We start from the raw sequence: 26,975 nt of genomic DNA on the forward strand, positions 1-26,975 counted from the left end.
GTGGGGTAAGGAGGAAGAGAGCACATGTGGAAAGGCCTCATTTCCAGCTGGCAAGTAATGATTGCAGCCCACAGCATCTGGTAACTCCATCCCGAACCACCCTTCCAGTCTTCCAAAAGCTCATTCATGTGTATGGGATATCCAAAAGTCAGATGTTTGTAAGCCAGAGAGGACCTATAATGTAGAAGGTAACTGTTCCAGAAAAAAAAACCCAAAACTTTACCGTCAAGAGAAAATCTGTAGATGCTGGAAGTCTGAGCAACACACACACGCTGCTGGAGGAACTCAGCAGGCCAGGCAGCATCTTTGGAAAACAGTTTTGGGCAAAACTTCATTGTAATTTGAAAGTAGATAATTGTTTCCGAAGTATATTGTTGAATCAACTAAAATACTAAAATCAATAAACTCCCTTTATATATTTTTTCTTCTATAAACAATATAAAATCCCTCAACAGCAAAGAACATTTGAGTAACATGCAAAATATCTATGTATGTGCCTAATAACTTCATTATGGCAGAAAAAAGATCTGTTCATCTGTGACGTATTAATAAAGTCCTATATATACACTACTATTTTATCGCTGATTTTTGTGGCTACATTTAGAGACTACCTTTGCAAATTTGTCATGATGCAATTAGATTTTTTTGCTGGTGGGAGGGACTAAATGACATGTGTACAATCAATGGTAACAATAGCACAAACATTTTACAGGACAAGCTGCAGCTTGCAGGCAGTGGAAGGTTGAAATACCAGATTTTGTCGTGGAAACATTGGCAATTTCATATGCAATTATGTAGCTGATGGCAACCACAAGATTTCTGCACGAGGATGGAAATCCTCAAGTTGTTGTTAGTTTACTGCAGGAATACAGAGTTGCGGCAGAACCCCTCCATCTACTGAGGAGAACCCACCCTTCACAGCATTGTACCCTGTACAGGGACTGCTTCCCCTTTGAGTTCGTAGGTGATGAGGCTCTGAGGGACCAACTTGTTTAAGTTTAATTTCTAAAAATAGATTCTTGTTAGATGGTTTAATAGTTTTGAGAATTGGTGACTATTTCTGTGCAATTCAGAAACATGCAAATCTTTGTCAATTTTCAACAGTTGGCAAAACAAGAGGGTAGTGTGTACCTTATCCAGCAGTCAGAGTTTTTTTTAAACTTTTTTTTTGGTCAGGGCTTATTGTGGCCCCATTCAACTGTTGATTTTACTGTGCAGGTGTCCTTGATGAATAGAGCTTTATAGCCACTTCAGTAATCCATTATCGAATAAAATCAGTAATCCATGACTGACGTATATTCTGCATTTGAAATAAGCACTTTGCATTTATTCACAGACTGTCAAGGCCAGGGTTTATTCTGCATCCCCGACCATGTTACATATTATGGTGAAAAGCAGGTCTGCTGCTGGATCACGGCACCTCCCCGAAACTCCAGTTGTGTTGCTGAATTTATTACTCTTAATGCAGTGGTAACAACACCAAATCTGATTGAGAGTATCTTCAGGCATAGGGCATTAACGAATCCAATAATTTGATTGGCAAGATTTGGTAAATGCATTTAAAGTATAGTGATTATATTCACATTTATACGGATGGTGTGAAGGAACCTGAAACAGGAGTGACAGGGTTTGGGGTGGTAATACCAGCAAAAGAAATTGGAATCAGCAGAAGAACATCTAATAAGTTAGGGGTGTTTACAGTGGAGATGCTGGCAGTGTTGGTTGCGTAGCAATGGGTGCAGAAAGCCAGACAAGCCAAAGCATTGATATGTTCAGATTCATCCTCAGTTCTAGCAAGTTTAAGGTCTTTTCACACAAACAGTCGGCAAGAAGTACTTTATGAAGTCCTTCAGTTAGTTACAAGAATTGCAAATCTGGGAGGTCAGGTAAAATTTCTATGGGTTCCAGCACATGTAGGGGTGAAGGGGAATGAGAGGGTGGATGAGTTGGCAAAGAGGGCGTTAAAGAAAGAAAATGTGGAAATGCACATTAGTATCAGTAAAGCAGAGGTTAAGTGTGTAATCTGGGAAAAAGTCAACCAAATGTGGCAAGAAAGATGGGACAGGGAGGGGAAAGGGAGGCATTTATATCAAATACAAAAGAGTGTTGCAGTTACTAGGGTAGGTAATGGAAACAGAAGAGAGGAAATTGTGTGGACTAGTTTAAGGCTGGGGCACTGTGCATTAAACAAAACATTGAAAATGATAGGGAAACACCAGACAGGATTATGTGAGGAATGTCAGGAAGAGGAGTCAGTAGAACATGTAGTTTTGTGTTGCAGGAAGTATGGGATACAGAGAGAGATGATGAGAAATAAATTAAGGGAGTTGGGGATGCAGGAATTCACATTGAAAGGGTTGCTGGGCATGGGTGAGAGAGCACAAGTCCGGGTATTTTTAGTGTTTTTAAGGGGTACAGGGTTTTTTTTATAGAATATGACGAATAAACAGGAATAGGATACTAGGATGGTCAAAGATGGGAGGGTGAAGTGTAGGTTTGTGTGTGTGTGTGTGTGTGTGTGTGTGTGTGTGTGTGTGTGTGTGTGTGATTGGGTGAAGGGATTTAGAATGTATGTCTAGTGCACATCCTGGAGCAGAGGGTGGCGGTAATGCACCATTAAGCTGGATGCCAACCGCTGTAAAACAAGATACAGACAGAAGGCAAGACCAAGGCGGTCATTCACCCTCATTGAGGTTTTCTCACTACCTGACATAGGTTGGTAACGATGACCCCAGAGATCAGAAATGGTTGCACTCCATTGAAGATCCCTTCCCAGGGCTTGCACTTCCCGTGCACCTTGGGATTTCGCACAAGTAACAGTGTACGATTCATTGGTGGAGAGAGTGCAGTAAATAGTAACCAAACAGAGTTTTTTATGTCTATCTTTGGCCCAATGCCATGAGTTCATAGAAACATAAACATAGAAACATAGAAAATAGGTGCAGGAGTAGGCCATTTGGCCCTTCAAGCCTGCACCGCCATTCAGTATGATAATGGCTGACCATCCAACTCAGAACCCTGTACCAGCCTTCCCTCCATACCCCCTGATCCCTTTAGCCACAAGGGCGATATCTAACTCCCTCTTAAATATAGCCAATGAACTGGCCTCAACTGTTTCCTGTGGCAGAGAATTCCACAGATTCACCACTCTCTGTGTGAAGAAGTTTTTCCTCATCTTGGTCCTAAAAGGCTTCCCTTTTATCCTTAAACTGTGACCCCTCATTCTGGACTTCCCCAACATCGGGAACAATCTTCCTGCATCTAGCCTGTCCAATCCCTTTAGAATTTTATACATTTCAATAAGATCCCCCCTCAATCTTCTAAATTCAAGCGAGTATAAGCCCAGTTCATCCAGTCTTTCTTCATATGAAAGTCCTGCCATCCCAGGAATCAATCTGGTGAACGTTCTTTGTACTCCTTCTATGGCAAGAATGTCTTTCCTCAGATTAGGGGACCAAAACTGCACACAATACTCCAGGTGTGGTCTCACCAAGGCCTTGTACTACTGCAGTAGTACCTCCCTGCTCCTGTACTCGAATCCGCTTGCTATGAATGCCAGCATACCATTCATCTTCTTCACCACCTGCTGTACTTGCATGCCCACTTTCAATGACTGGTGTATAATGACACCCAGGTCTCGTTGCACCTCCTCTTTTCCTAATCGGCCACCATTCAGATAATAATCTGTTTTCCTGTTCTTGCCACCAAAGTGGATAACCTCACATTTATCCACATTAAATTGTATCTGCCATGAATTTGACCCATCCAAGTCACCCTGCATCCTCTTAGCATCCTCCTCACAGCTAACACTGCCGCCCAGCTTCGTGTCATCCACAAACTTGGAGATGCTGCATTTATTTCCCTCATCTAAGTCATTAATATATATTGTAAACAACTGGGGTCCAGTGACAATGGTAAGGACTTCCATCCTCCCATCACCACAATATAACCTCTGGTGGACATGATGGTCTTGATACCTGCTAATCCAGTGGGGGGTGGGGGATGTTAAAGAGTGACAAAGTGTCATGGTGCTGGAGACATACAAAGGTCAGGCAAAAAAGGAAGAGTGGGCTTCCTTCCCTAAAAAAAAACAGCTGGAGTTTCATGACAATCCAATAATTAGTAACGAGGCTTCTTCAGAGTATTTTTTATTTATATTCTCACAACAGTAGGCCTCTAATTCATGATTCCAAGATCGTTGGTCAGCTACCTAGCCAATGTACCCACCTTCCAAGTGTCAGGAGATTGGATGGAAGCCATGGTGATCTTGATATTTGAAATGGAAATGGAAGTAAGTAACTAAGATATTTTAAAGTAGGTTCTTTGTTCATTTATTGTGACTATAGTATTAAATTAAAAGCAGCAAATGCTGCAGCTACTCACCTGCTCAGGTACATCCTGTTTCGGGGGCGATGTCCTTTCATCATAAGTGCTGATGAAACGAGAAGCAAACCCGGGACACGACAGGGTTCCGTTCCTGAGAAATGTTCATAACGTGAGATATATGTAAGTTGGAAATGAACAAAAACAGTGGGAGAGGATCAGAGAAAGAGATATAACGGGAGAGCGAACAGGTGCGGGAGAAGCTGCCGCACTGACCCGGTGTCTGAGTGAGACTGTACAGCGCTCCCTCCTCGGCCGTGACTCAGTGATGAGGTGGCTAATGAAGACATACAGAAATGCACCGGTACGATCCGCCAGAAGATGCCGGTAGCCCTATAGCTGTTGGCAAGTCCACCCCGCCGGTCTCCCAAACGCTTATTCGGTTGTACAGGTGGTTGTGCACAAGTCAGGTGTTCCGCACCCGGGAAGGTCCTCTAAGATACTGTTTCTCCCTCCAAAATGACCTGCTAAGTATTGTCATTACTTTGTGCTTTTGTTTCAATCTTTCTGTATTTGCAGTATTTTGTAGAATCGTAAACAAATGGAAGAAGGAATACAGCCAGTGAACACACACTGGCTTTGCAAGTTCTGCCCTGTCAGTTCCACTCTATAGGCTCGGATTTTATTTCTTCTCCCATCTTTCTATCCACGTTCTTGTATGCAACAACTGAATCTGCTTCCTTTCGTACCATACAAAGACGACTTTCCTCAAAGTTGCCACTGGCTCTTTTCCAATCACTTCAAGTCTAGGTCCTCTGGCTCCTGAACCCCCTGCGATGGGAACTGTTTCTCCTTTTTATTACTATTTTGTCTAAACTCTTTTGAACATTGCTATAAAATTCTTCCTCAAAGTCCTTGGCTCTGAAGAGAACGATCCTGGGTTCTCCCCGCTATCCGTACCCCGCGTTATCAGGACTATCAAATAAATCCTTTATTCACTTTCTCTGGACTCTTCACCTGCAATATCCGAGTTGCTAGGAAAGATTCAACATAACTTCCTTGCTTCTGTACTCGGCACAAATGTAAATCTTGTGGTTTCAAAAATGTTTCTCAGCCTATCTGTCAATTTCTTCCATTTGTACTGTATATATTCAGCTCCGTTTCTGCAACCGCTTTCAAATTGTACCCTTTCATCATTTGCTTTTCCCTGTTCTTCCTACGCTTTTACTAACAAAGTAACCGTGCCATTTTGAATTGTGTATTGTGAATTTACCAAATTAGTAATTGCTATTATTGTTGTGTACCATTTCGCGAGGTTATTTAGTTATGAGAAGGTTTCCAGATTCCGTCCTAGATGTATTTATTCCACATCTGTCCGGAGCCTATAATTTCGAAAAGCAATGCTTTATCAATGCCGGACGGGGGCACCATTTGCTAAAGTTTGGATTGCGTTGCTTGCCATATTCGAAGTCTTGTCTCAGTGGCCAAAGGTCCAGTTGCTTGTTTCCACTCTGAAAGTTTTAGTAACTAATTGGTCCTTCTGGACTTGAAGGTGGGTGTGTTAACTTTTTTATTTAAAAATAGCCAGTGTGCATATATGCAAAAGTGTTGGTGTAGTTTCCCCCTCCCCTCAAAAAATAGTTGCAGAAAAACTAAATTAAGCCTATGCACTCTAAAGTGAGTATGAAACCGTTGTCTGGAAGTTAAAGATAAGTGATCAGCGCGAATGGAATAGTAGGTGTGAAGAGTATTTGAAGATACACGGCTACCTTCTGCGCCGTTCCAGTGGCGAACGCGTTTTGTGACATCACCGGCCCGGGACAGATTGATTGACAAGGAGGGGAAAGTCGCAATTCTTTCCGTGAGTGTAATTTCCTCCTCTGCAGAAAGAGGTCCTCGGAAACTGCTCTTTGAAGCAACAAAAGCTGGATACCAAGTGTGTGTATAGGTCAGCAGCTGTACAAAGTCGAGCTAAAGTTTGGGCTTTCGTGGGGATTCTTGCACTGGACTGTATTAATGTATTAAAGATTGACGGTTCGTTAACTTTCAGGGTGCACATGTCAGTACTGTAATCTGTTATTATTTCAGAGTTCTCGTAATTGCGGTCTGTATTTCCTAAATTACAGAAGTAGTAGACCAACATTGCCCAATTAAATTAGAAGTTTTTTTTTAAAAACCTGTACTGCTGTCACCTGTGGATAATTATTTCTGCTGGTGTTGAAGTAAATACTGTACAACGCTTCCACAGGTGTTGTGATCTGACCCCCAACACTGAGGGATTAACATATTTTTTAAAAATCCGCAGGTGGCTTCATAGTGGCCAATATCGTAATTAGTTATTGCAGAGCATGATATTTAGAAAGAAAAGGCAAAAGGGAGACGCTGGGGGCTCTAGCCAGGACAGTAAAGTAGGGAATGACACTGGTGCAGTATAAGTGGCGATAAAGGACAAAAGCACTAAAGGCAGTCACTTACTGGCTCCTTGATAGCGGTGACAGAGACAGATCAAAATGTGAGACCGATTGGCAGCAACGAAAATGCAGTAACTGTGGGGAAACCTTAATCCTGCACAGACTGGGCCAGTCAAATTGTAAAATGTAATTTGGATCAAATGAAATGGGTGCATTTTTGAGGAGCAGTATGTTAGAGAATAAGCTAAGGGACAGGCAGTTTTAAGCCCTAATGAGACACAGATAGTTAGTAATCTTGTATGGAGGGATATTCTTGGGAAATAATAGGAATAAAATGGCATGTTATGTTCAGTCCAGGAGGAACACAAAGAGTCTGAAGTGGAGTCTTGAATTTAAATAAAATCAATTACATGGGTATAAGTAGTGAATAGGTCTGGATCTGAAAATTAGATTAAGAAGTTTGCCAATAGATAAAGAACAGGAACAGCAAGCAGCTGAGAATGAAGAGCTGCACGGCAAAAGTGATCTGACTGTGTAACCAATTAAGGATATAGTTAGAATAAAGGATGAAATTTGTGTTGATGAGAAAGTACTAAGCCTGAGGATTCATAATTTTGTGACCTGCGGGTTCACAAAAGAAAAAGTAGAAAAATGTGAAATAAACTAGCAATAAATAGAAACTAAAAACTGCAATTCTATAAGTAAGAAAGAGTGATCAGAATCTGGTTTAATATCACTGGAACATGTCATGAAATGTGTTGTTTTGCTCCACCTTTATATTGCAATACATAACTATAAATTACAATAAGTATTAAAAGATAAGTAGTGCAGAAAGAGAGGGAAAATAGTGAGGAAGTGTTAATGGATTCTTCGTTCATTCAGAAATCTGATGGCAGAGGGGAAGAAGCTGTTGCTGAAATGTTGAATGTGTATCTTCAGTTACATAAGTTAAGGGAAAAAAATTCAGAAAGTCTGCATTTTCTCCAGGCAAATTAAACTAATATTCCTATGGGGGGGAGGGTTGGAAGGAGAGGATGGGGGGAGGGGGAGGGGGAGAAACCAAAAATATAGGAAATTCTAGATCAGTTAGCCTGATATGGGATGTTAGAAAAACAATGCAGTTTATTTTAAGGATGTGTCAATTGAGCATTTAGGAAATCATAATGTAATTAGTGAAAGCCAATGTGGTTACATGAAAAGGGAAGTTTATCTGACAAATCTAATAAGAGTTTTTTTTCTGAGAAAGTGAGAAGTAGATGAGCTGAGGGAAAATAGTGAATGTGGTGTTTCTGAAATTTAATAAAGCACAACAATAAAAATAGTTATTATGAAACTGGGACTCATGGATTTGGGTGTAACATATTAGAGTTGCTTAAAGGTCAAAAGAGTGTGGAGATAACTTTCAAGTTGGCAGGTTGCTGCGCAAAGGGAAATTTCTACTAGGCTTTCTGCTTTCCCAAGTATATTAATAACTTAAATGGAGCAACAGAGTAACACTGCAACACTGAGCGTCATAGGAAGTCATTCCTGCCTGTGGCCATCAGACTTTACAACTCCTCCCTTGGAGGGTCAGACACCCTGAGCCAATAGGCTGGTCCTGGACTTATTTCCTGCATAATTTATATATTACTGTTTAATTATTTATGGTTTTATTACATTTAATTATTTATGGTTTTATTACTATTTAATTATTTATGGTTCAACTGTAACGAAAACCAATTTCCCTCGGGATCAATAAAGTATGACTATGACTATACTATGACTATGACTATGATGTATACAAAGCTTGCTGGGAAATTTAGCTGTGAAGAGTCTAAAATGTCTGCAAGCGGTATAGATGTTTAAGTGGGTAAGAATGCAGGTTTGGTCTGGAAAAATGTGATGAAGAATAAAGAGATTTCAAATGTAAGAGGTATTGAATATTGGTGCACATGGAGACCTTGATTTACTGCTTCACAAAACACAGAAAATGACCATGTTAGCACCACAAGGATTTAAGAAGGCAAAATGTGGGCTGGCATTTGTTGCTAGGCGGCCAGGAGTTAAAGAATAAGGAAGTCTGCTGCTACTCCATGTGACTCTGGTGACTGCACATTTGGAGTCCTCTACAATTATGGTCTCTGTACCTAATCAAGGGTATGCTGGGCCAGGAGATTGTTCACTTGACATTTGTCAGATTTGTTCCTGGGAGAGATTGATTGATTAAGAATTGGATGATACTTACCAAAGTTGAGAAGAATGTGAGGTGATGTTATTTAAACGTGGATCTTTCTAGAATTGAATGGCAAGGATGACAGGAGAGAACTGATGTGGAAACTACAGACTCGTGAAGAGTCTGCACCAGTTATTCTCAAACCCTACAGACCTTGTACCCCAGGAAGCCGAGTTTGATTGATGGAGAAGCATCTATGATTTAAGAGGACCATAGGAGATACCAGCCTCGTTAAGAGGAGTGTGAGAGACAGCGGTCCTGGGAGAGGATGAAGTGTGTAAGAGATAGAGGCTCAGTGAGTTTAGAGCGATGATAATGGCCAGCTGAAAGGCTTCTTCTGGATGAATTCACCTCTGTCAGTACTGTGGGGACCATCATCCCACCCTCGGATCATTGTGGATCACCACACGCAACTTTGTGAGTGGCTGGAAGTTCAGCTGCAGTTTTCTGGTTTGAATTTCTGCGTTGTGTCACAAGCTTCAGCAGCATCAGTTGCAGGGACCTGGGATGGTGGCATGAGGGTGATGGCTGGTGGCTGGTGATGTTGAGTCCTCACTGATGGGGAGAATGAGGAGCCAGCAGCTTGCAGAGGGCAGAGGAGAATGGGTGATTCAAGGGGACAAAGAGAAGGTGGCAAATGAAGTTGAGAGGGAGCAGAAAGGGATGGAAGCCAAGAGGTAATAGGGTGGGTCTAGGTAGGGCTTGAAAGGCCTAGACAGAGTAGACATGAAAAGGATATTTCTGACAGTAGGGGAGTCTCGAATCAGAGTGCACTGCCTCAGAATACAAGAACATTCCTTTAGAACAAAGATGAGAAGGAATTTCTTTAGCCAGAGTGTGGTGAATTTGTAGAATTCAGAGCCAAATCATTGGATATATTTAAAGCAGAGATTGATAGGTTCTTGATTAGTAAGGTTACTGGGAGAAGACAAGAGAATGTGGTTGAGAGGGATAATAAATCAGCCATAGTGGAGCAGATCTCCTGTCAAGACAATCTTCCGCATGCAAGGTCAACCTCTCATTGTAAGAATTCCTACACAGGCAACTTCCATCCTAACAAGATGAAGAGGATTTGAGTCATCCAGAGTCCTGAAGGACTGTCCAAGAAGATTACAAAGAGTAGCTCAGGAAATTAGCCGGGTGTTTGCATTTAGATAGATCTTCCAGATAAATTTCATATTTGAACTACAAAATGGAATGTGCCAGAATGTTTCTTAATTGCATTCTTATTACAGTCAGTTTATTAGCTTGATGCAAAGCAAGAAGATAGGTAATAAAGAGCTTGTTCTATGACCTCCTGAGCAACAAAAAATTCCAATATTCTATTTCCAAAGGTCATCCTCAATCAATGTGAAACCTTTTGTGTACTGATAAAAAGTAACAGCCCTCATCACTTAATTTACTGCCATTTATTGTCTCAGAGTCATTGTTACTTCTGAAATATTTGCAAACAATCTGCGCAGCCACCAAATATTATTTCTGAAAAATGTGATAGAACTGACTTGTCACCATGTATCAAAAGCAAAATCTGTAGTCTTTATTCTTCTGTTTTTGTGAAACAAAGTAAGTTCTTTGCCTCTTTCAGTTGTAGGAGTTGGAGTATTGGCAGAGTCAAATGCTCAAAGTAGAGTTGGCTTTGTATCCTTTTCTTCCTATGAGAGGTCTTTGACCTGAAATGTTCTACCTTTATTTGTTTCTGTGCTGAATGTTTCCAGGATTATTTAGTTTCATTTTATATCTCAAGCATTCATTAACATGTATTTGCTTGCAGTGAGGCAGTGTCTTGGTTTTAAGTTCATTTGCATTTAGATTTGCACTTTGCTGCGCACGCCATGGAAAGTAAACCATGCTGCAGCGAAACAGATGCATCTGACGTAAATGTCTGAAGTCTGCAGAGCTGCAGGGAACAATGCAGAGCAGAATTGGTTGCTATTTCCCAGAATCAAGAGAGAAAATGGCAGAGCAAACCAACTGAATTTGCTCTGTGCTCCTCTATGCATATGTTATTTGGAGTGAATGAGGAAGAAGCCCTTCATTTGCTTGGAACGTTATGAGGATCATCAGGGCAAATTATTTTGCAAAATATTAGAAAACAAAACTTCCTTTATATTTCATTCGGTTTTAGGCTTCCTCTTTGAGCCAAAGAATGGCATCGCAAAGGTTAAACCTCCGCTTGGCTGTGTGTTTGCTGAATATCTCTGAAGCGAGGAAGAAAGACATTGTGCAAAGTGTTACTAAGGCTGCACTCAGTGATAAACAAGGTAGATTTAATTTATTTTATTACCAGTACAATTCTGAGAAAAAGTTCCTTCTTGAAATTCTTATGGATCAGCTTTTGCTTTGATTACAGGACAGAAGAAAATGCAAACAACTGTACTGAACATATTTTCAGATTATGACTACAACAGATCAGTTCTAACTCTTGCAGGTTCAGTTGAGACATTAGGTAAGATTTCATTTCATTTGGCTCTTAAAGTTATATTTTTATTAACTGTAGAAGCAATAAAGTGATTTCTGGGTCGAGGTAAATTCTTGAATGCAGAATTCAAGTTTGAAGCTCAGATCTGATTTCTCCATGGGTTTTAGGTTTAGTATTTACAAATTGGATAACAAAGGGGAAATTTGTTTGGGGCTGTCATGTTCGTGAGATGAGAGAAGAAAAAAATGGTCCTGCTGAGTTGATTCTGGGACTCATTATTGACTTTCTGATTGTCATGGGACTATTTCAGTGGATTTCTGAGGGAAGCGTTGTGATTGGAATTCATGAACAAACATCTATAAACTAAACTTAGTCACCTCTTCCAAGAATATGAGAAAATAAGACATAGAGCAAATATCTGGCCTTTCTGCCTCTCAGTCAGATTATAGACAATCTTTACCTGTGGGCAACTTTCTGGTATTAACTCTATATCCTCAAATCACTTAGAATCAAAATCTATCAATTATTATTTTACGTAAACTCAGCTTTCCTGGGTAGACAACTTCTTTTGAATGAAGAAATTCTTTCTCATCTCTGTTCTGGATGGATGACCTCATATTTTGAGATGGTGTCCCTGGTTCTGGGAAACGCAAACAGGAGAAACATCATTTCGGTCTCTAACCTGTCAAGCATCACAAGAATTTCTATCCTCATTCCTGTTCTGACATTTTGGTCCATGGCCTCCTCTTTTGCCACGATGAGCCCACTTTCAGATTGGAGGAGCAACACCTCATATTCCGTCTAGATAGCCTCCAGATTAATGGCATGAACATTGATTTCTCTAGCTTCCAGCAATTACTTCCTCTTCTTCATTTCTCCACTCTGGCCTCTTACCTCTTCCTCACACCTGCCCTTCACCTCCCCCTGGTGCCCCTTCTCCTTCCTTTTCTCTGAGGATCCACTCTCCTCGCCACTCAGATTCCTTCTTCTTCAGCCCTTTGTCTTTTCCAGTCATCACCTTCCAGGGGGTTACTTCATTACCCCCTCCCCCACCCACCTGGTTTCACCTGTCACCTTCCAGCCTGTCCTCCTTCCCCTCCCCACACCTTCTTATTCCTTTCCACTTCTGACGCAGGGTTCCCAGTCTGAAATGTCAACTGCTTATTAATTTCCGTAGCAGCTGCCTGACCTGCTGAGTTCCTCCAGAATTTTACGTGTGTCACCATAAGAATTTAATGAGAATTGGATCTGTTGGCTAAATGTTTCTTTAAAGGATACTGACACTCCATGCCGGGAATCAGTCTGTTAAACCTTTGTAGCTTTCCTTCTGTTGGGCAGGTCTCTCCCTTGGGTAGGGACACCATGTCAGTAGGCTTTCTGTGTTATCCTGATTCTAATGAAGGTGAGATGGGATGGAGCAGATTGTGGAAATGTGGCTGCACTTCTGCATTTTGCTTGAGGGACAACGAAAAAACACAAGAAACTTGCAGGGTATAAATAAGGAGCTTATCAGTAATAGAAAACACACAGGAAAAGTGATAGAGAATATATTCTGCCTTAAATATGGGCTTGTGGTATTAAGATTAAGTTGACAAACATTTCAGACATGCCATTCACCAGCCGAACTGCTTGTTTGACATCTTATGCATTGTCAGGGAGTGAGCATCAGGCACCAGGACAATACAGTCAATGGAATGGAATTTTAAAGTCTTTCTTAATTATATCAGCGATTTTTTTTTTATTCAAGGAGAAATTAGTAGTATTCTGTCATTTTTAATTAAAAAATAAGTTAATTTGCCACTACTAACCCAATCCTTTATATAAAAAAAAGGATTTCTTCAATCTCCAGCCCAGTCAGGTCAATGGGTGAAAACTTTAATTAGCTGATGCATTTATTTTGCAGAACTTTTGACTGTCAATTTAACCAATAAAAGAGAAGGGCGAGGTGCTTGCAAACCAGTCCAAAGAATTGAGGGTGGGACTGTGAAAATTGTTAAGGTACCTTAAGTCAAAAGAGACAGCCATTGATGTATCTGAAGTTCAAGGCACTTTTCCTCTTACAGGTAACTCCATTTTGTCAGCATGCGTTGAAGCATTTAACTTAATTGACATGAAAGCTCATATTGGCATTCATCCCTGTCTTGGAGCTGTGGACCTTGTCCCCATTTACCCTCTCTCGGAGTCTGTTAGTCTGGAGGAGTGTGGTAGAATGGCTCGTGGTGAGTTAAGTTCAGCACATGCTTCTTTTTATTCACACCTGAATGAAAGCTCTGTTGCTGTCTTATTATCTGCTTTGATTCAGCAGTAATACTGTCATCTCTCAATTTGGAGCATATAAAAATAGAGTGCAAGAAAGATTTGGCAGGTCAGGCAGCATCTGTGGAGAGAGAAGCAGTTAATGTTTCAAGCTGATCTTTAAACAAAACTTTCCCAAGAGGTGTATAATGTAGGCTGATATATTTTTGCAATACCGAGGAGTCAGGGGTACCACCCTTTGAATGAGATAGAAAACTGAAGTACTGACTGCTGGTGAAACAGACACTAGATATTATATTATACAGGAGGGGGGAATTTCTTTTTGGAGGCCTGGCTAACATTTATCCCTCAACCAGCATTGGTTAAATCATTGCTGTATGTAGGATCATCTTCTGTACATATCGGATGCTACATTTCTTGCATTAAACAAAACTTCATAAGAACTTCATTTTTTGCAAGGACTTTGGAAAATCCAGTGGTTATGGAAGATGCCATGAACATCACAAAATCATGCAGTTTTGCCATCTAGGAGAAACAAATCTGACCCATTAGCTCTGGTTTGCTAAAGTACCAATAGAGTTTGCTCTACTTCCCAATTCTTTTCTTATATTCCCTCATTTTCTGCACCTTGTATATTTATCTGTTTGTCTTTGAACACTTTATTGAACATTTCCACCACCCGTATCAACTTAGGCTAATCCTAATCATAGATAAGGAAGTTTCCCTTTAGGAATTTCAGATCTGCAGCCTCTAGGTATCAATCACCCAGCCTTTGAAAATGGGTTCTCATTGTCCATTTTCACTGAACTTCTCAAGTCATTTCATGCTGCAGTCAAGTAGCAACTGTGCAGGCAAAGGAATGGCTGGCATTTCAGGATGGCACCCCGCACCCACCTTCATGCAGGGTCTTGATCCAAAATATCAATCATCCTCTTATCTGCACAGATGCTGCTGGACCTATTGAGTTCTCCCAGCAAAAACTAAGCAGAACAAGCTCAGCTTCTACAGATAGAACTTGTATCTGTGATCTATCAGAATCAGGTTTTATATCACAAGCATATGTTGTGAAATTTGTTGTTTTGTGGCAGCGGTACATTGCACAACATAATAGATATAATAATTAAAAGTTCCAAATAAACCTATTATCAAAGTACATACACAGTATGTCACCATACACAATCCTGAGATTCATTTTCCTGCGGGCATACACAGTAAGTCCAAGAAACTCAAAAGAATCAGTGAAAGACCACACCCGTCAGGATGGACAAACAACCAGTGTGTAAATACAAAAGAAATATTAATAATAATAAATGAACAATAAATATCGAGAGCATGAGATGAAGAGTCTTTGAAAGTGAGTCCATAGGTTGTGGGAACAATTCAGTGATGGGTTGAGTGAAGTTATCCCCTGTTCCTGAACCTGGTGGTGTGAGTCCTGAGGCTCCTATACCTTCTTCCTGATGGCAGCTGTGAGAAGAGAGCATGGCCTAGGTGGTGGGGTCCTTGATGATGTATGTTGTATTCTTGCAACAACTTTCTGTGTAAATATGCACAATGTTGGGAAGGGCTTTCTTTATCTGTGATGGACTGGGCTATATCCACCTGCTATTTCTTGGCTTTTTCGTTCAAGTGCATATGTAGGCATTTCCATGTCAGGCCATGGTGCAATCAGTAATATACTCTACACCACAGAACATTAGAAGTTTGTCAGAGTTTTAGATGACATGCTGAATCTTCACAAACTTCCACGAGATGGAGGCGCTGCCGTGCTTTCTGACTGCACTTGCGTGCTGGTCCCAGGACAGGTCCTCCAAAATGATAGCACTGAGGAATTTTAAAGTTGCTGAACCTCTCCACCTCTGATCCCCCGATGGGGATTGGTTCATGGGCACCCAGGTTCCTCCCCCATGTCCTGGGTGATGGGGGTCCTTAATGATGAATGCCACTGTTTTGAGTCATCACCATTTGAAGATGTCCTTGATGCTGGGGAGGCTTGTGCCCATGATGGAACTGGCTGAGTTTGCAAGTTAAAGCAGCTTTTTCTGATCCTATGCAGTGGCCCCTCCAGACCAAACGGTGAGACAACCAGTTTATGTGCTCTCCACAGTACATCTGTAGAAATTTGCTAGAGTCTTTTGTTAACATACCAAATCTGTTCAAACTCCTAATGAATTATAGCTGTTGATGTGCCTTCTTTGTAATTGCATCAATATGTTGGGTCCAGGATAGATCTTCAAAGTTGTGGACATCCAGGAACTTGAAACTGTACAGCCTTTCCACTTCTGATGCCTCAATGAGGTCTGGTGTGTGTGTTCTCTCGATGCCCCCTTCCTGAAGTCCACAGTTAATTCCTTGGTCTTGCTGACGCTGAGTGCAGGACTGTTATTGCACCTCTGGAACCATTATAGTAAAACTTTCATGTCCATTGTGTGGTGCCCATCATTGGAAAGTACACTAGCTAAGCTCAAAGTATTGTTTTATACAAGTTTAGTATAACTTCCTGGTGTTTGTACTTACCACCTTTATATAGCAAACCCAACACCCAATTTGCTTTTGTAATTTCTTTCATAAGCCTTATCCTTGCACCTTTGAAACCTTTTACTATTTCACCAAGGTGACAATGCAGAAAACAACAATAATTGACCACCATAGATTAATAATCAAACCTTTCTTGGACTGAAAGTGAAAAAGAAATTGTTTCGTAAGTGATGAGTCTGCAGAAGGGAATGGGCACTGGGAATGTATTCTGCACTAGAGTAGCGTCTGCACAGCCAGTGATTCGGCCACAGGATATTTGGTTTTTATTCATTCTTGTGATGTGGAAATGCTGGAATTTGTAGTCTGTCCCTAATTGCCCCTGAACTGGGGAGGCATGTAAGAAATTTGCACGCGTAGGAATCATACACAGGCCAGGTTGTTGATCCAGCAACTTAACCACTGTGCCTCTGAACACATCTTTGCCTTTGTGAACGCCTGAAAGCATGTTTAGAGCAGGAGATCTGCAATATTGATTTGAGAAAGTAAGCCTGAGTCTAAGTTTGCAGGAAGAATTGTTTCAGCTTCACACAGAGGAATTTGTAGCCCACACCTTCGGCATTCTGAAAGAACTCTTACGGATCCAAGACACAAGAAATTCTGCAGATGTTAGAAATCGTGAGCAGCACACACACAACGCTGAAAGAGCTCAGCAGCTCAGGCAGCATCTATGGAGGGAAATGGGCAGCTGAAAGTTTGTGCTATGACACTTGGGGGGGAAATCTGCAGTAAAGTGGGAACCCCAACACCTCTGTTTAAAGGAATTATTAACTATTTGCTGATTAACGACTGGTTAATTTCTTTCTTGTTTTGACAATTCTACAATAGTTTAGTGTCTTCTAAATTTAGCTTAAACTGCACAGGTCTACAGGGAATGCTGAGACAGTTACTGAATCACTTCTTGCTGAATTAATTCTGCACCAATTGCTCTCAGCGATGGATGTAGCAGTAGACACTTTCTTTATAATGTTGTGTGACTGCATGAATAACCAGGAAGCTGGAGGCAAGACTTGCTGCTGGAAAAGGAGAAAGAGGAGAAGCTCTCAGCAGGAGGCTGTTGAACAAGAGCTTTGGGTAGCACTCTTCAACTTAAATTCCAGTAAGGAACAATATACTGTATGAGATGTGTGTGCTTCCATGCGGATGATCTCACTGCCATCTTCTGTAGCCAAGACTGTAACGATAGAGCAGGGCAAGGAGTGTATTGCCATTGACATTCATAAGCGGATGCTGGAGATACTGGCAACATATCACATTTTGCCATCCATCTTTTTATGAGGGTTCATTGTGATTATTTAATGAGAGCTCACTACACTTCATTGTCTTTGCTGGCCAGCAGGTGGATATCCTTCAAAGTTCAAAGTAAATTTATTAGCAAAGTATGTATATGCCATCATATTTTGCCCTGAGATTCATTTTCTTGCAGGCATTTACAGTAGAAACAATGAAAAACTGCACACAAAGACTGAGAAACAACCAGTGTGCAAAAGAAGACGATCTGTGCAAATACAAGAAAATGGTAATATTTATAAATAAGTAAATAAATAATACTGAGAACATGAGTTGTAGAGTCCTTGAGAGTTATGGAATCAGTTCAGTGTTGAGGTGAGTGTATTTATCTGCACTGGTTCAGGAGCCTGATGGTTGAAGGGTAATAACTATTTCTGAACCTGATGGTGTGGGACCTAAAGCTTTTACTAAGGCTCTTAGGGAGTTTTCAGAGATTTCAAGCTTTACCAAAGGGGCCAGTGGTGTGACTATGGGATATGCACCTTTGTGCCCCGTTGTAATCTGGAATGGCAATGGATTCCATTTTCTCAATGTTTATCTGATGTGTAACCATCGATGGAGAATTCCTGGTATCCTGACTTCCGTTACAATGCATTTATTCTGGACCAGGCCATGGTACATATTGTGCTTGACCCTTTGTCACAAACCAGAGGGTGGCTACGGGACAACAAGCTGTATCTGCTGACAGACTGGATGAGGCCTCCAGTAGACAACACACACACGCAGACTAGAATGCATACAATGGACACCAAGTTTCACACAAATTGTCTGGCTGCCCTCTAATCTGATGGTATGAATATCGATTTTTCTTTCCAGTGAACAGAATTAACCCCCCCACCCCCCCACATTCCTCTAGTCCCCTCTCTAGCCTTTTACTTTTCATCTGCCTATTACTTCCCCTGGGTCCCCTCCTTCCCCTTCTCCGATTGTCCACTCTCCACTGTCCTCTCCTGTCAGCTTCTTTCTTCTCCAGTCCTTGACCTCCCTCCCACCCCCCAATCTGGCTGGCTTCCTCTTTACCCTCTCCCAACCTTGTAATTCAGGCATCTCCCCCCTTCCCTATCAGCCCTCTCAGTTTAGTGGCCCATTTCAAGTGGCATCGCATCATCATCATGAAGGCACTACCCTTGGGACAGTTGTGTTCTGAGCAGCTGAAGATGGGAGGAGGAGTGGAGAAAAGAAGGAAGGGAGGAAAGAAGCTAGAGATTTTTTTTCTTTCAAGGCTGTCTTGTGAGGAGTTCATGCATGCATAACCAGCAAGTGCAATCCAAACCCCTTGTTTATCTACAATTCAGTACTTCCTCATCTGTCTGTCAAAGATTGCTGCTTGTTTTCTCGATCAGAAGGTAAAAACTAAAGTCTTCTTAAAGTATACGTTTCAAGCCAAATGTGTATGGTAAGTTGTGCTGTATTCCTAACAGAACATGCGATTATCCACAGTGATGTCCTCCTGGTTTAGTGCTCCTGAGCGGCAACATCAGTATTGCTGGTGGAAAAATTTCTCTTTTAGCAAGAGGAGGCTCCAGATGGCCTTGGATAATGACTCAAGGAACTTGACTTGCTGACAGCACAGCTGGGCATGAATAGCAGAAGTCCAGCTGGTTGCCATTCCCTGTAGAGTAGCAGGGTGGGAGAATGATTGACTCCTGCCTGAAAGACAGCGGTAGGTTTGAGCTTCAGAGAGTCATTGCAACTTCTCAGAGCATTACCTCTTAATCCATATTTTCTGTTTGATGCTTTCTACCCCAACATATCAAAAGCTCACTCATACTAGCAGCATAGGTCCTACCTATGTTATGGATGTCTGACTAGCAGTATGAACAGTCTATGCATTTGGGGAACGGTGGGGATGAATTTGTCAGCTGCTGCAGAGCAGCTGGCATCATCTGCCTTGAGGAAGCTCCATTCCTGGTGGCATTTCTGACTTGCAAACTGCTTGGGTTATAGCTTTCAGTAACAGAACCTTGCTGTAACCTGGGAATGATGCATATAATTAATTTAATACTTCAGAACACAGCTTTCTCATCCAGGATGACTTGGTATAATTACTATTTAATATTTACCTGTTTAATAAGGAAACAGAAACAGAGATTGCAAATGCTGGAGTTCTGGAGCAACAGACAAAGGAGCTAGAGGAACTCAGCAGGTCAGGCAGCATCTATGGAGGGAAATAGACCGTTAACATTATGGTGAACACTCTTCATCAGCACTTCATCACCATGTCATCCAGGATTCAGAAAGCTGTGTTTAGGGACATAAAATCCATTATACAGGTTGTCCTCAGGTTAAGGCAGGATTCCCACATGGCAGAAGATGCCTACAGCCCTGTAACAGGACTAAAAAGGAAGCATACTGTATACGTTGTCATTGTAGTGTGTAGTCATAAGTCTTGACTATGGCATCCATGTGAACATACTGGGGCAGGTGTAGCTTGCAGGGGTAAGTGCCAGAGGGAGATCAGTAGGGAGGGATAAGTGGGCAAGGGAGTCAATTGGAGAGCAATCCCTTTAGACAGTGGAGCAGGGGAGAGGGAAGTGGGAATAGTTGTGTGAATGGCATTGCCTTAAAACTGCCTTGGACTTATGGGACTAACTGGGTGGACAACTTAGTGGGTATAGATTGGTTGGGCTGAAGGACCTATATTGCTCTTTTGTTTTCCATCCATTTAAATAGAATGCGTTATTAACATAAACTCAATGGCTAGTTTATTAGGTACCTCCTTCACCTAATAAAGAGGCCAGAGTGTATGTTCATAGCCTTCTGCTGCTGTAACCCATCCACTTCAAGATCTTCTGCACACCATTGTTGTAACGTGTGGTTATTTGAGTTACTGTCGCCTTCCTGTCAGCTTGAACTATTCTGGCTATACTCCTCTGACCTCTCTCATTAACAAAGTACTTTCATCCACAAAACTGCTGCTCACTGGATGCTTTTTGTTTTGCACACTATTCTCTGTAAACTATATAAATCTCAGATCAGCAGTTTCTGAGATACTCAAACCACCTCTCGGGTATTGACAGTAACTTAGATCACATTTCTTCTCTATTCTGATGTTTGATGTGAACAACAACTGAACTTTTTGACATTGTATGTATGATTTAGTGCATTGAGTTGCACCACGTGATTGGCGGATTAGATAATTGCATTAATGAGCAGGTGTACTGATGTACCTAATATACTGGCCACCGGCTGTAACGTACAATAATCAATCAAGTCGTCCAGCAACGTGAATTAAATGGATAATTGATAACCTGTAGGCAGTGAGGTCACTTTGTCTGTGTCTACCAGCTTGGTTTTGCATACAACATCCTGGTTACAATGCAGATCACCAAGACCATCATTGAAGATGTTCTTGGCAGATCTGCATAGGGGAATTTATTCTACTTGATGCACAGAGGAAGTTGGTTACTCTGGTTGCTATTATTGTAAATGACACCCTTTATAACCATGATTAAGGCAAGGTATCCAGGCATCTTGACCTGCCTTTTACGGCCTTTGACATGGTTGATCACACCATTATCTGTCCTCTGTCTTCTGACTGGGAGGCATTCTTCCACTGTTATCTGTTTACTCATAGACAGAGAATTATTTGCAATGGCTTATCTTCCTGCATTTACATCATTTCCTCTGCAGTGCCTCGTTTTCCTCCCACAGATCTAACCGTAGTTCCTTCCTCTTGTTTAACTACAAGCCGCCCCTTGCTATCACAATTTGGAATCTAGATGCCCAATTCTCACTGCTATCATCTTTCTCAATCCTCCAGTGTCAGAGTTGGAATCAGGTTTAATATCACTGGCATATAGTATATCATGAAATTTAATATTTTGTGGCAGCAGTACATTGCAAATCATAATAAAACAATTATAAATTACCATATAAGGTATATTTTTAAAATAAATAAGTAGTGCAAAGTGAGGGAAATAAATAGTGAGGTAGTACTCATGGATTTATTGTCCATTCATTCATCTGATTGTGGAGGGGAAGAAGCTGCTCCTGAAATGTTGAGCGTGTGTCTTCAGTCTCCTGTACCACCTCCTTGATGGTAGCAGTGAGAAGAGGGCATGTCCTGGGTGATGAAGAAGAAAGCCCTTAACTCCGAGTGGAGTCATCAGGATGCCGTCATGATGGCGATTTTTTTAGCAGGCTTTCTTATTTTTACGAGGCCAAGTTGCTAGCTCGACGCTCAACCCAGCACGGATGGAAAACATGCAAGGGAGCTGGCTGGATTCGAACTCCGGAGCCTTCGCTCCGAAATCCGGCACTGATGCCACTACGCCACCAGCCAGCCTATGTCCTGGGTGATGGGGGTCCTTAATGATGGATGCTGGCTTTTTGAGGCATTGCCTTTTGAAGGCGTCCTCCATTGGGAAGACTAGTTCCTATGATAGAGCTGACTGAGTTTACAACTTTCTACAGCTTTTTCCAATCCATTGCAGTGGCCCCTCCATACCAAACAGTGATGGAACCAGTTAGAACCCTCTCCATGGCATAGCTGTAGAAATTTATGGGTGACTTTGGTGACATACGAAGTCTCCTCAAACTCCTAATGAAATATAGCTGTTTTCGTGCCTTTGTTGCAATTGCATTACTATGTTGGGCCCTGGATCAATCTTCAAAAATGTTGACACCCGGGAACTTGAAACTGCTCACCCTTTTTACTGCTGATCCCTCAATGAGAACTGGTGTGTGTTCCCTCAATTTCCTCTTCCTGAAGTCTTCCTGAGTCTTCCTCAAGTCTTCCTGAAGATTAATTCCTTGTCATTGAGTGCTAGGTTGTCTGATCTGTCACACGTTTTACCTGATAGGAAGGCACTTGCTGTAATGAAGCCCTTGTATTTGAATCTTGGTGCAATCTCAGTTCTTTAGCCACTGGCTCCATCCTTCTCCCTCCCTGTGTGTTGTCTATGGGTGAATCATGCTGGTTGCAACTTCAATGTTACATTAGTCCTTCAGTGGGCTTCCAACTGTTATCAAGGTCCATAATTTACAGCTCCATAATATCAACCAAAACCTGTGCTTCAGTTACTTTCTACTGCAGCCCGCATCCATGCCTTAGTAATGCGAGATTCCAATGCTCTTCTGTCTGATTCTACACCAGCAATCAGCTGTCCGTATCCCATCTTGCACACAGTTCTGATTGTCCATCAGACCTGTGATCACTTGCAAATATTGGATCTTGTATAATAATGACTTGACCTTAAAATATATGATTTAGGATTCTCTTAGGCAGGTTGCTTTGACCAAGTTTTATGCTATTTTCTAAATTTACTTGCGTGATCCATCTCATGTCCAACTTTGTTCAATAACTCTGCTGTCAAGTACCTTGAGTCACCCCACTACTTTAAATTGCCCTCAGGAACCTTATTCCTGTTATGACGGTGAGAAGAAGGGGTGAGGGCAGATGTGTGGGAAATCGAGATGCAGGTGGGGGCAGCAGCGATGGTGGTGGAAGGGAAACTCTGCTGTTTGAAAGAAGAGGACATCTCAGATGTTCTAGAACAACCACTTGGGTGAGGTATCTAATATAGATAACTAGCAAAGATTTATTATGTTAGGAGTGAAAAGGTACAAACGTAATGTGCTCAGCATATATAATGAGCAGCGTTCAGTGGTACTCTACTGAGGCAAACTCCCGTGGTGGTAAACAAAGCACCAGAGTGCGAAAAGGGAAGACCTTTTATCTAAAAGCTGCAGGAAATTAATCTTCCTCTGACCATTTTTGTGGATTCTGTTTTACTTTGATTGAGAGCAGAACCTTCTTCATTTAACTAACACATTGGTGCAAGAGTTAGATACCAGAGCAGGCTCTGTGAGTCGAGGATTTACTTATGTTTTTTTATATGCTCTGGTTTTTACATGCCAGGTCTTCTCTTACATACCAAATATGTACCAGTTAGCAGGTTAATTGGTCCTTGTAAATTGACCTGTGATTCGGCTAGCGTTAAGTAGCTGGGTTGCTGGGCATTGCATTTTGTTGGACTAGATGGGCCTGTTCCGTACTATATCTCTCAATAAAAATATATAAATAAAATACATCTCTTCCTCACAGATATTGCTGAAAAGTTAATAGTCGATGTGCCAGATTGTAGTCTCTTTTATTTTGGATACGCTGATCAACCTCTCAAACGAACTCTGGTCCAGCGCAGGAAAGAACTGAACTGGTTTAACAGGAGCAGCTTAAAGGTGAAGGAAAGAAAGCCAGATGTGGGAGCTGCAATTTCTCCCAGATGTGGTTTAACAGGTGGGTTTTCTGAACTGGAATCTACAATTATGTGATTGAAGTGAGTAAGTGAGTGTCAGGATTACAGTCGGAAAAACTCTAGGTTCCCAGATGCACAAACACTGTCTTTATCTCCACTGTTCCATCTTGGCATAGCATTATTATGACTTCTATTCATCCTTGCCTCAGTTGATACAAATTGCACCATCTGTCTCTGAGTTGCTTAACTATATTGTTAATGTTCCTGTTCCTTAAGTCAGGTGGGCTTTACTGTTGCTGATTTTAGCATTTGATTTTAAAGTGCTACTTTTTACATCAGAGCTGCACTTTCATCTGGATTTGGAGCTTGCCTGGAAAGTTCTTTGGTTCATATACTACTTTCCCATGACCCAAATAATATCACTGATGTTGAGTATTATCTATTTTATTTGGTAACAGAGACCAGCTTATCAATTGAAAAGGAGTGAAGACCGAATTTCTGCCAGTATAAACTTGAACTTCATGACATCTGAATTCCAAAATATGTTAGATCTATATAACTGAAGTGCTTATAGTTTCTTTTAATGAATGAATTTGCATCACATTCAGCCTTTGAGAACATTTGGGACAATGTGCTGCAAGTGTGGATAGTTGTGTGTTTATAGTTTCATTTCCAGCTTTTGATAGGATTTCAAAGTTAGAGATATATTTTATTTTCAACGTACATATATGTCACCATATATAGCTTTGAGATTCATTTTCACGTGGGCAAGCTCCACAAACCTACAGAATAGTAACTATAACAGAATCAGTGAATGACTGCCAAACTAGGGCTTTCAACCAGAGTGCAGAAAACGACAAACTGTGCACATGCAAAAAGAAGAAACAATAATATAAATAAACAAGCAATAAATATCAAGAACGAGAGATGAAGAGTCCCTGAAAGTGTGTCCATTGGTTATGGGAACATTTCAATGATGGAGCAAGTGAAGTTGAGGATTTAGTCAAGGGAAAGTTAATGCTCATCGTAAGTACTATGTGAAGGACAAATCTGTTTAGGATCCCAGGCAAAAATAAAGTGGAATAAGAAAGGAAATTGAGTTTTTTAGGTAATAGTTAGACAGCATACATGGTCATAATCCTGGAATACTCACCCTAAGGGAGGAAAAGAGGAATCTGAGGAATTGGCATCCTATGCCCTTCTTCTCTCAAAGTTTGCCTTCCTGCTTTGTTTAGCTACTGTATTTGATCATTTGTATCTCATAAGCTTCCAACCCCCCATTGGTCCATCACCAATTCTGCAATTTCTTCTTTTCTGTTTCCTCCCCGTTCGCTGTTGAAATTCACAATCATGTCTCTGCCACTTTTAGACAAGCCTGTTGTACTTCACATTGCTTTGATCTCCTATTCTGCGTACTTCGTCAGCCAGACATTATTCATCACATGGCTTGTATTTCAACCTGCTTCTAACCTGTCTTATGTGCATGACTTTTAAAGTCATTTTTAGTGTTTTCAGATCATATGCTTTAACTTTCTCTATCATGACTATTTTCTTTGAAATGCTCCAGCTTTTTAATGACAGTATGCTGAGCATTCTTGACTTTTTTTCTTTGCTACTGGTGACTCTAACCCTTGTTACCCCAAAGTTCCCTCTCTATGTCTTTACGCCACTCTACATCTCTTTCCTCTTATCATTTGCAAGAGAAAATAGAAAATGCTAGAAAAAGTTTGCAGTTTAGGTAAAATTTATAGACAACAAAACTGATTTAATATTTCGAATTGATGAGTTTTTGTAAAAACCCTTTGCAAGTTGTTAATTTTATAACATATCAGGTAATTGCCGTCTTCCAATAGAACAATCCCTGCAGTCCTGTTCTCCCTCTTTTTATATCTCTATACCTCTTCAGCTTGTGTTCTCTCACTCATGCCCATCAATTCCGCTTGAATCCTTTTTGCTATAAACCCACACCTGGGAGTAATCTACCATAGCCAATAAACCTACAAGCACAATTTTGGCTTGCAGGAAAAAATTGGTAAACCTGTGAGAACCCAACAGAGTCATGTAGAGGATGTGCACAGGCAATGCCAGAGGTCAGGATCAGTACAGCAGTGGCACTAACTGCTGCACCGCTGTGAACCAGGGAAAGATGAAGATGTATTTTTAAACCAAACTAATTACCATTTCTGAAAAGTGGCATCCATTAAGAATGTTTTTTTTTGCCCTTTTAGGTATTGGTGCCAGCCCATATGTTATGAACTGCAATGTGACCATAGACACACAGGATCTAAATGTTGGACAACAGATTGCTAGTGCCATCCGTGGAGCAAATGTTGGTGGCCTTAAGGGCATCCAGGCAATGGCCTTTCCTCATGAGGGTACCGTGGAGATAGCCTGTAATGTGGAAAGCTTTAAGGATGAGCCTTTACCACCGCTGACGGAAGAAAGGGAGAAATATATTTCTTATCGCATTCAGGGTGAAGAATACCTGTACTTTTCTCCAAGTTCCATTGAGAAGCAGATTAAAGGACTGGCTAAAAACCTCGGAGTTGCAACAGTGGGCACTGCATTGGTTGGTTTCACACCTGAACATTGCAAGAGTTTGGCAGAACAAGCTTTACAGGAAGGGACTGGAGAGTTCTGGAAAAAGCGCAAGGTCATTACAATGTAAGGGAGGCTTGTTAGTGTGAGGAGCAATGCTGAGCTCATCACATAGACGATCCTCTGTACAATAAAATTGATATTATCAGTCTGGTAATCATGTTCTTGGAAAATGAATAAGAAGATCAATGAGTGAGAACAAATGCTTGCAAAAGTTTGGCATCTGCAATTGATATTGGAATTTTTTTTTTAAATGCTGTGAGCTGGAAGATGGATGACCAATTTCCAACGAAAGCCTGTGTCACTGTTGACGCTCTGTGGTTGCTGGGAGGATATGCTTATTTGTTGACCCAGATTTGGTGTTAGTAATGGCAATAGGACTATCAAGTGTCACAATCGTGGAAAATCCGTGCTCAGATTTTGGAATCGGCTTAGGTAACTGTGGAAATCTGAAGATGCTGTCCGTGATTCTGTCTTCCTGGCAAGCAGGATTGTGTGTGGCCTTCTCCAGTGGTATCAAGGGAAATCACTTAACAGAAGCGACATTCAAACAACTCTTGCTGTTATGCAGCCTGCAAATGCCATGCTCTTTTCCCTGAGGACTAATTAAACTTTTAATAATTTATTATAGTTATTAAGAATTCTTAACTTACTGCCGAACAAATTCTTTTGCCTTAAATAAGACTGCACTACAATGTGGATTTTAATTAACTCACAAACGTTTCTAATAT

At 41.1% G+C, this 26,975-nt stretch overlaps 1 protein-coding gene across 4 annotated transcripts; it reads left to right on the plus strand.

Annotated features, from left to right (window-relative positions):
* The first annotated feature begins 5,788 nt into the window (after positions 1–5,788).
* On the plus strand, positions 5,789–26,975 carry ftcdnl1 (formiminotransferase cyclodeaminase N-terminal like 1). Of its 4 annotated transcripts, none has more exons than XM_063050062.1 (6): positions 5,789–5,875; positions 11,072–11,207; positions 11,297–11,392; positions 13,429–13,584; positions 23,496–23,687; positions 25,875–26,975. In XM_063050062.1, the coding sequence occupies exons 2-6, from the start codon at positions 11,093–11,095 to the stop codon at positions 26,312–26,314; spliced, it is 999 nt and encodes a 332-aa protein (XP_062906132.1). In that variant the 5' UTR covers positions 5,789–5,875; positions 11,072–11,092; the 3' UTR covers positions 26,315–26,975. The 4 variants fall into 4 exon arrangements, with proteins under 4 accessions (XP_062906132.1, XP_062906134.1, XP_062906131.1 ...); XM_063050061.1 differs by lacking the exon at positions 5,789–5,875 and adding an exon at positions 5,932–6,184; XM_063050063.1 differs by lacking the exon at positions 5,789–5,875 and adding an exon at positions 10,375–10,509.

The sequence above is a fragment of the Mobula hypostoma genome, chromosome 6 (genome assembly GCF_963921235.1).
Source record: "Mobula hypostoma chromosome 6, sMobHyp1.1, whole genome shotgun sequence".
NCBI lineage: Eukaryota > Metazoa > Chordata > Chondrichthyes > Myliobatiformes > Myliobatidae > Mobula > Mobula hypostoma.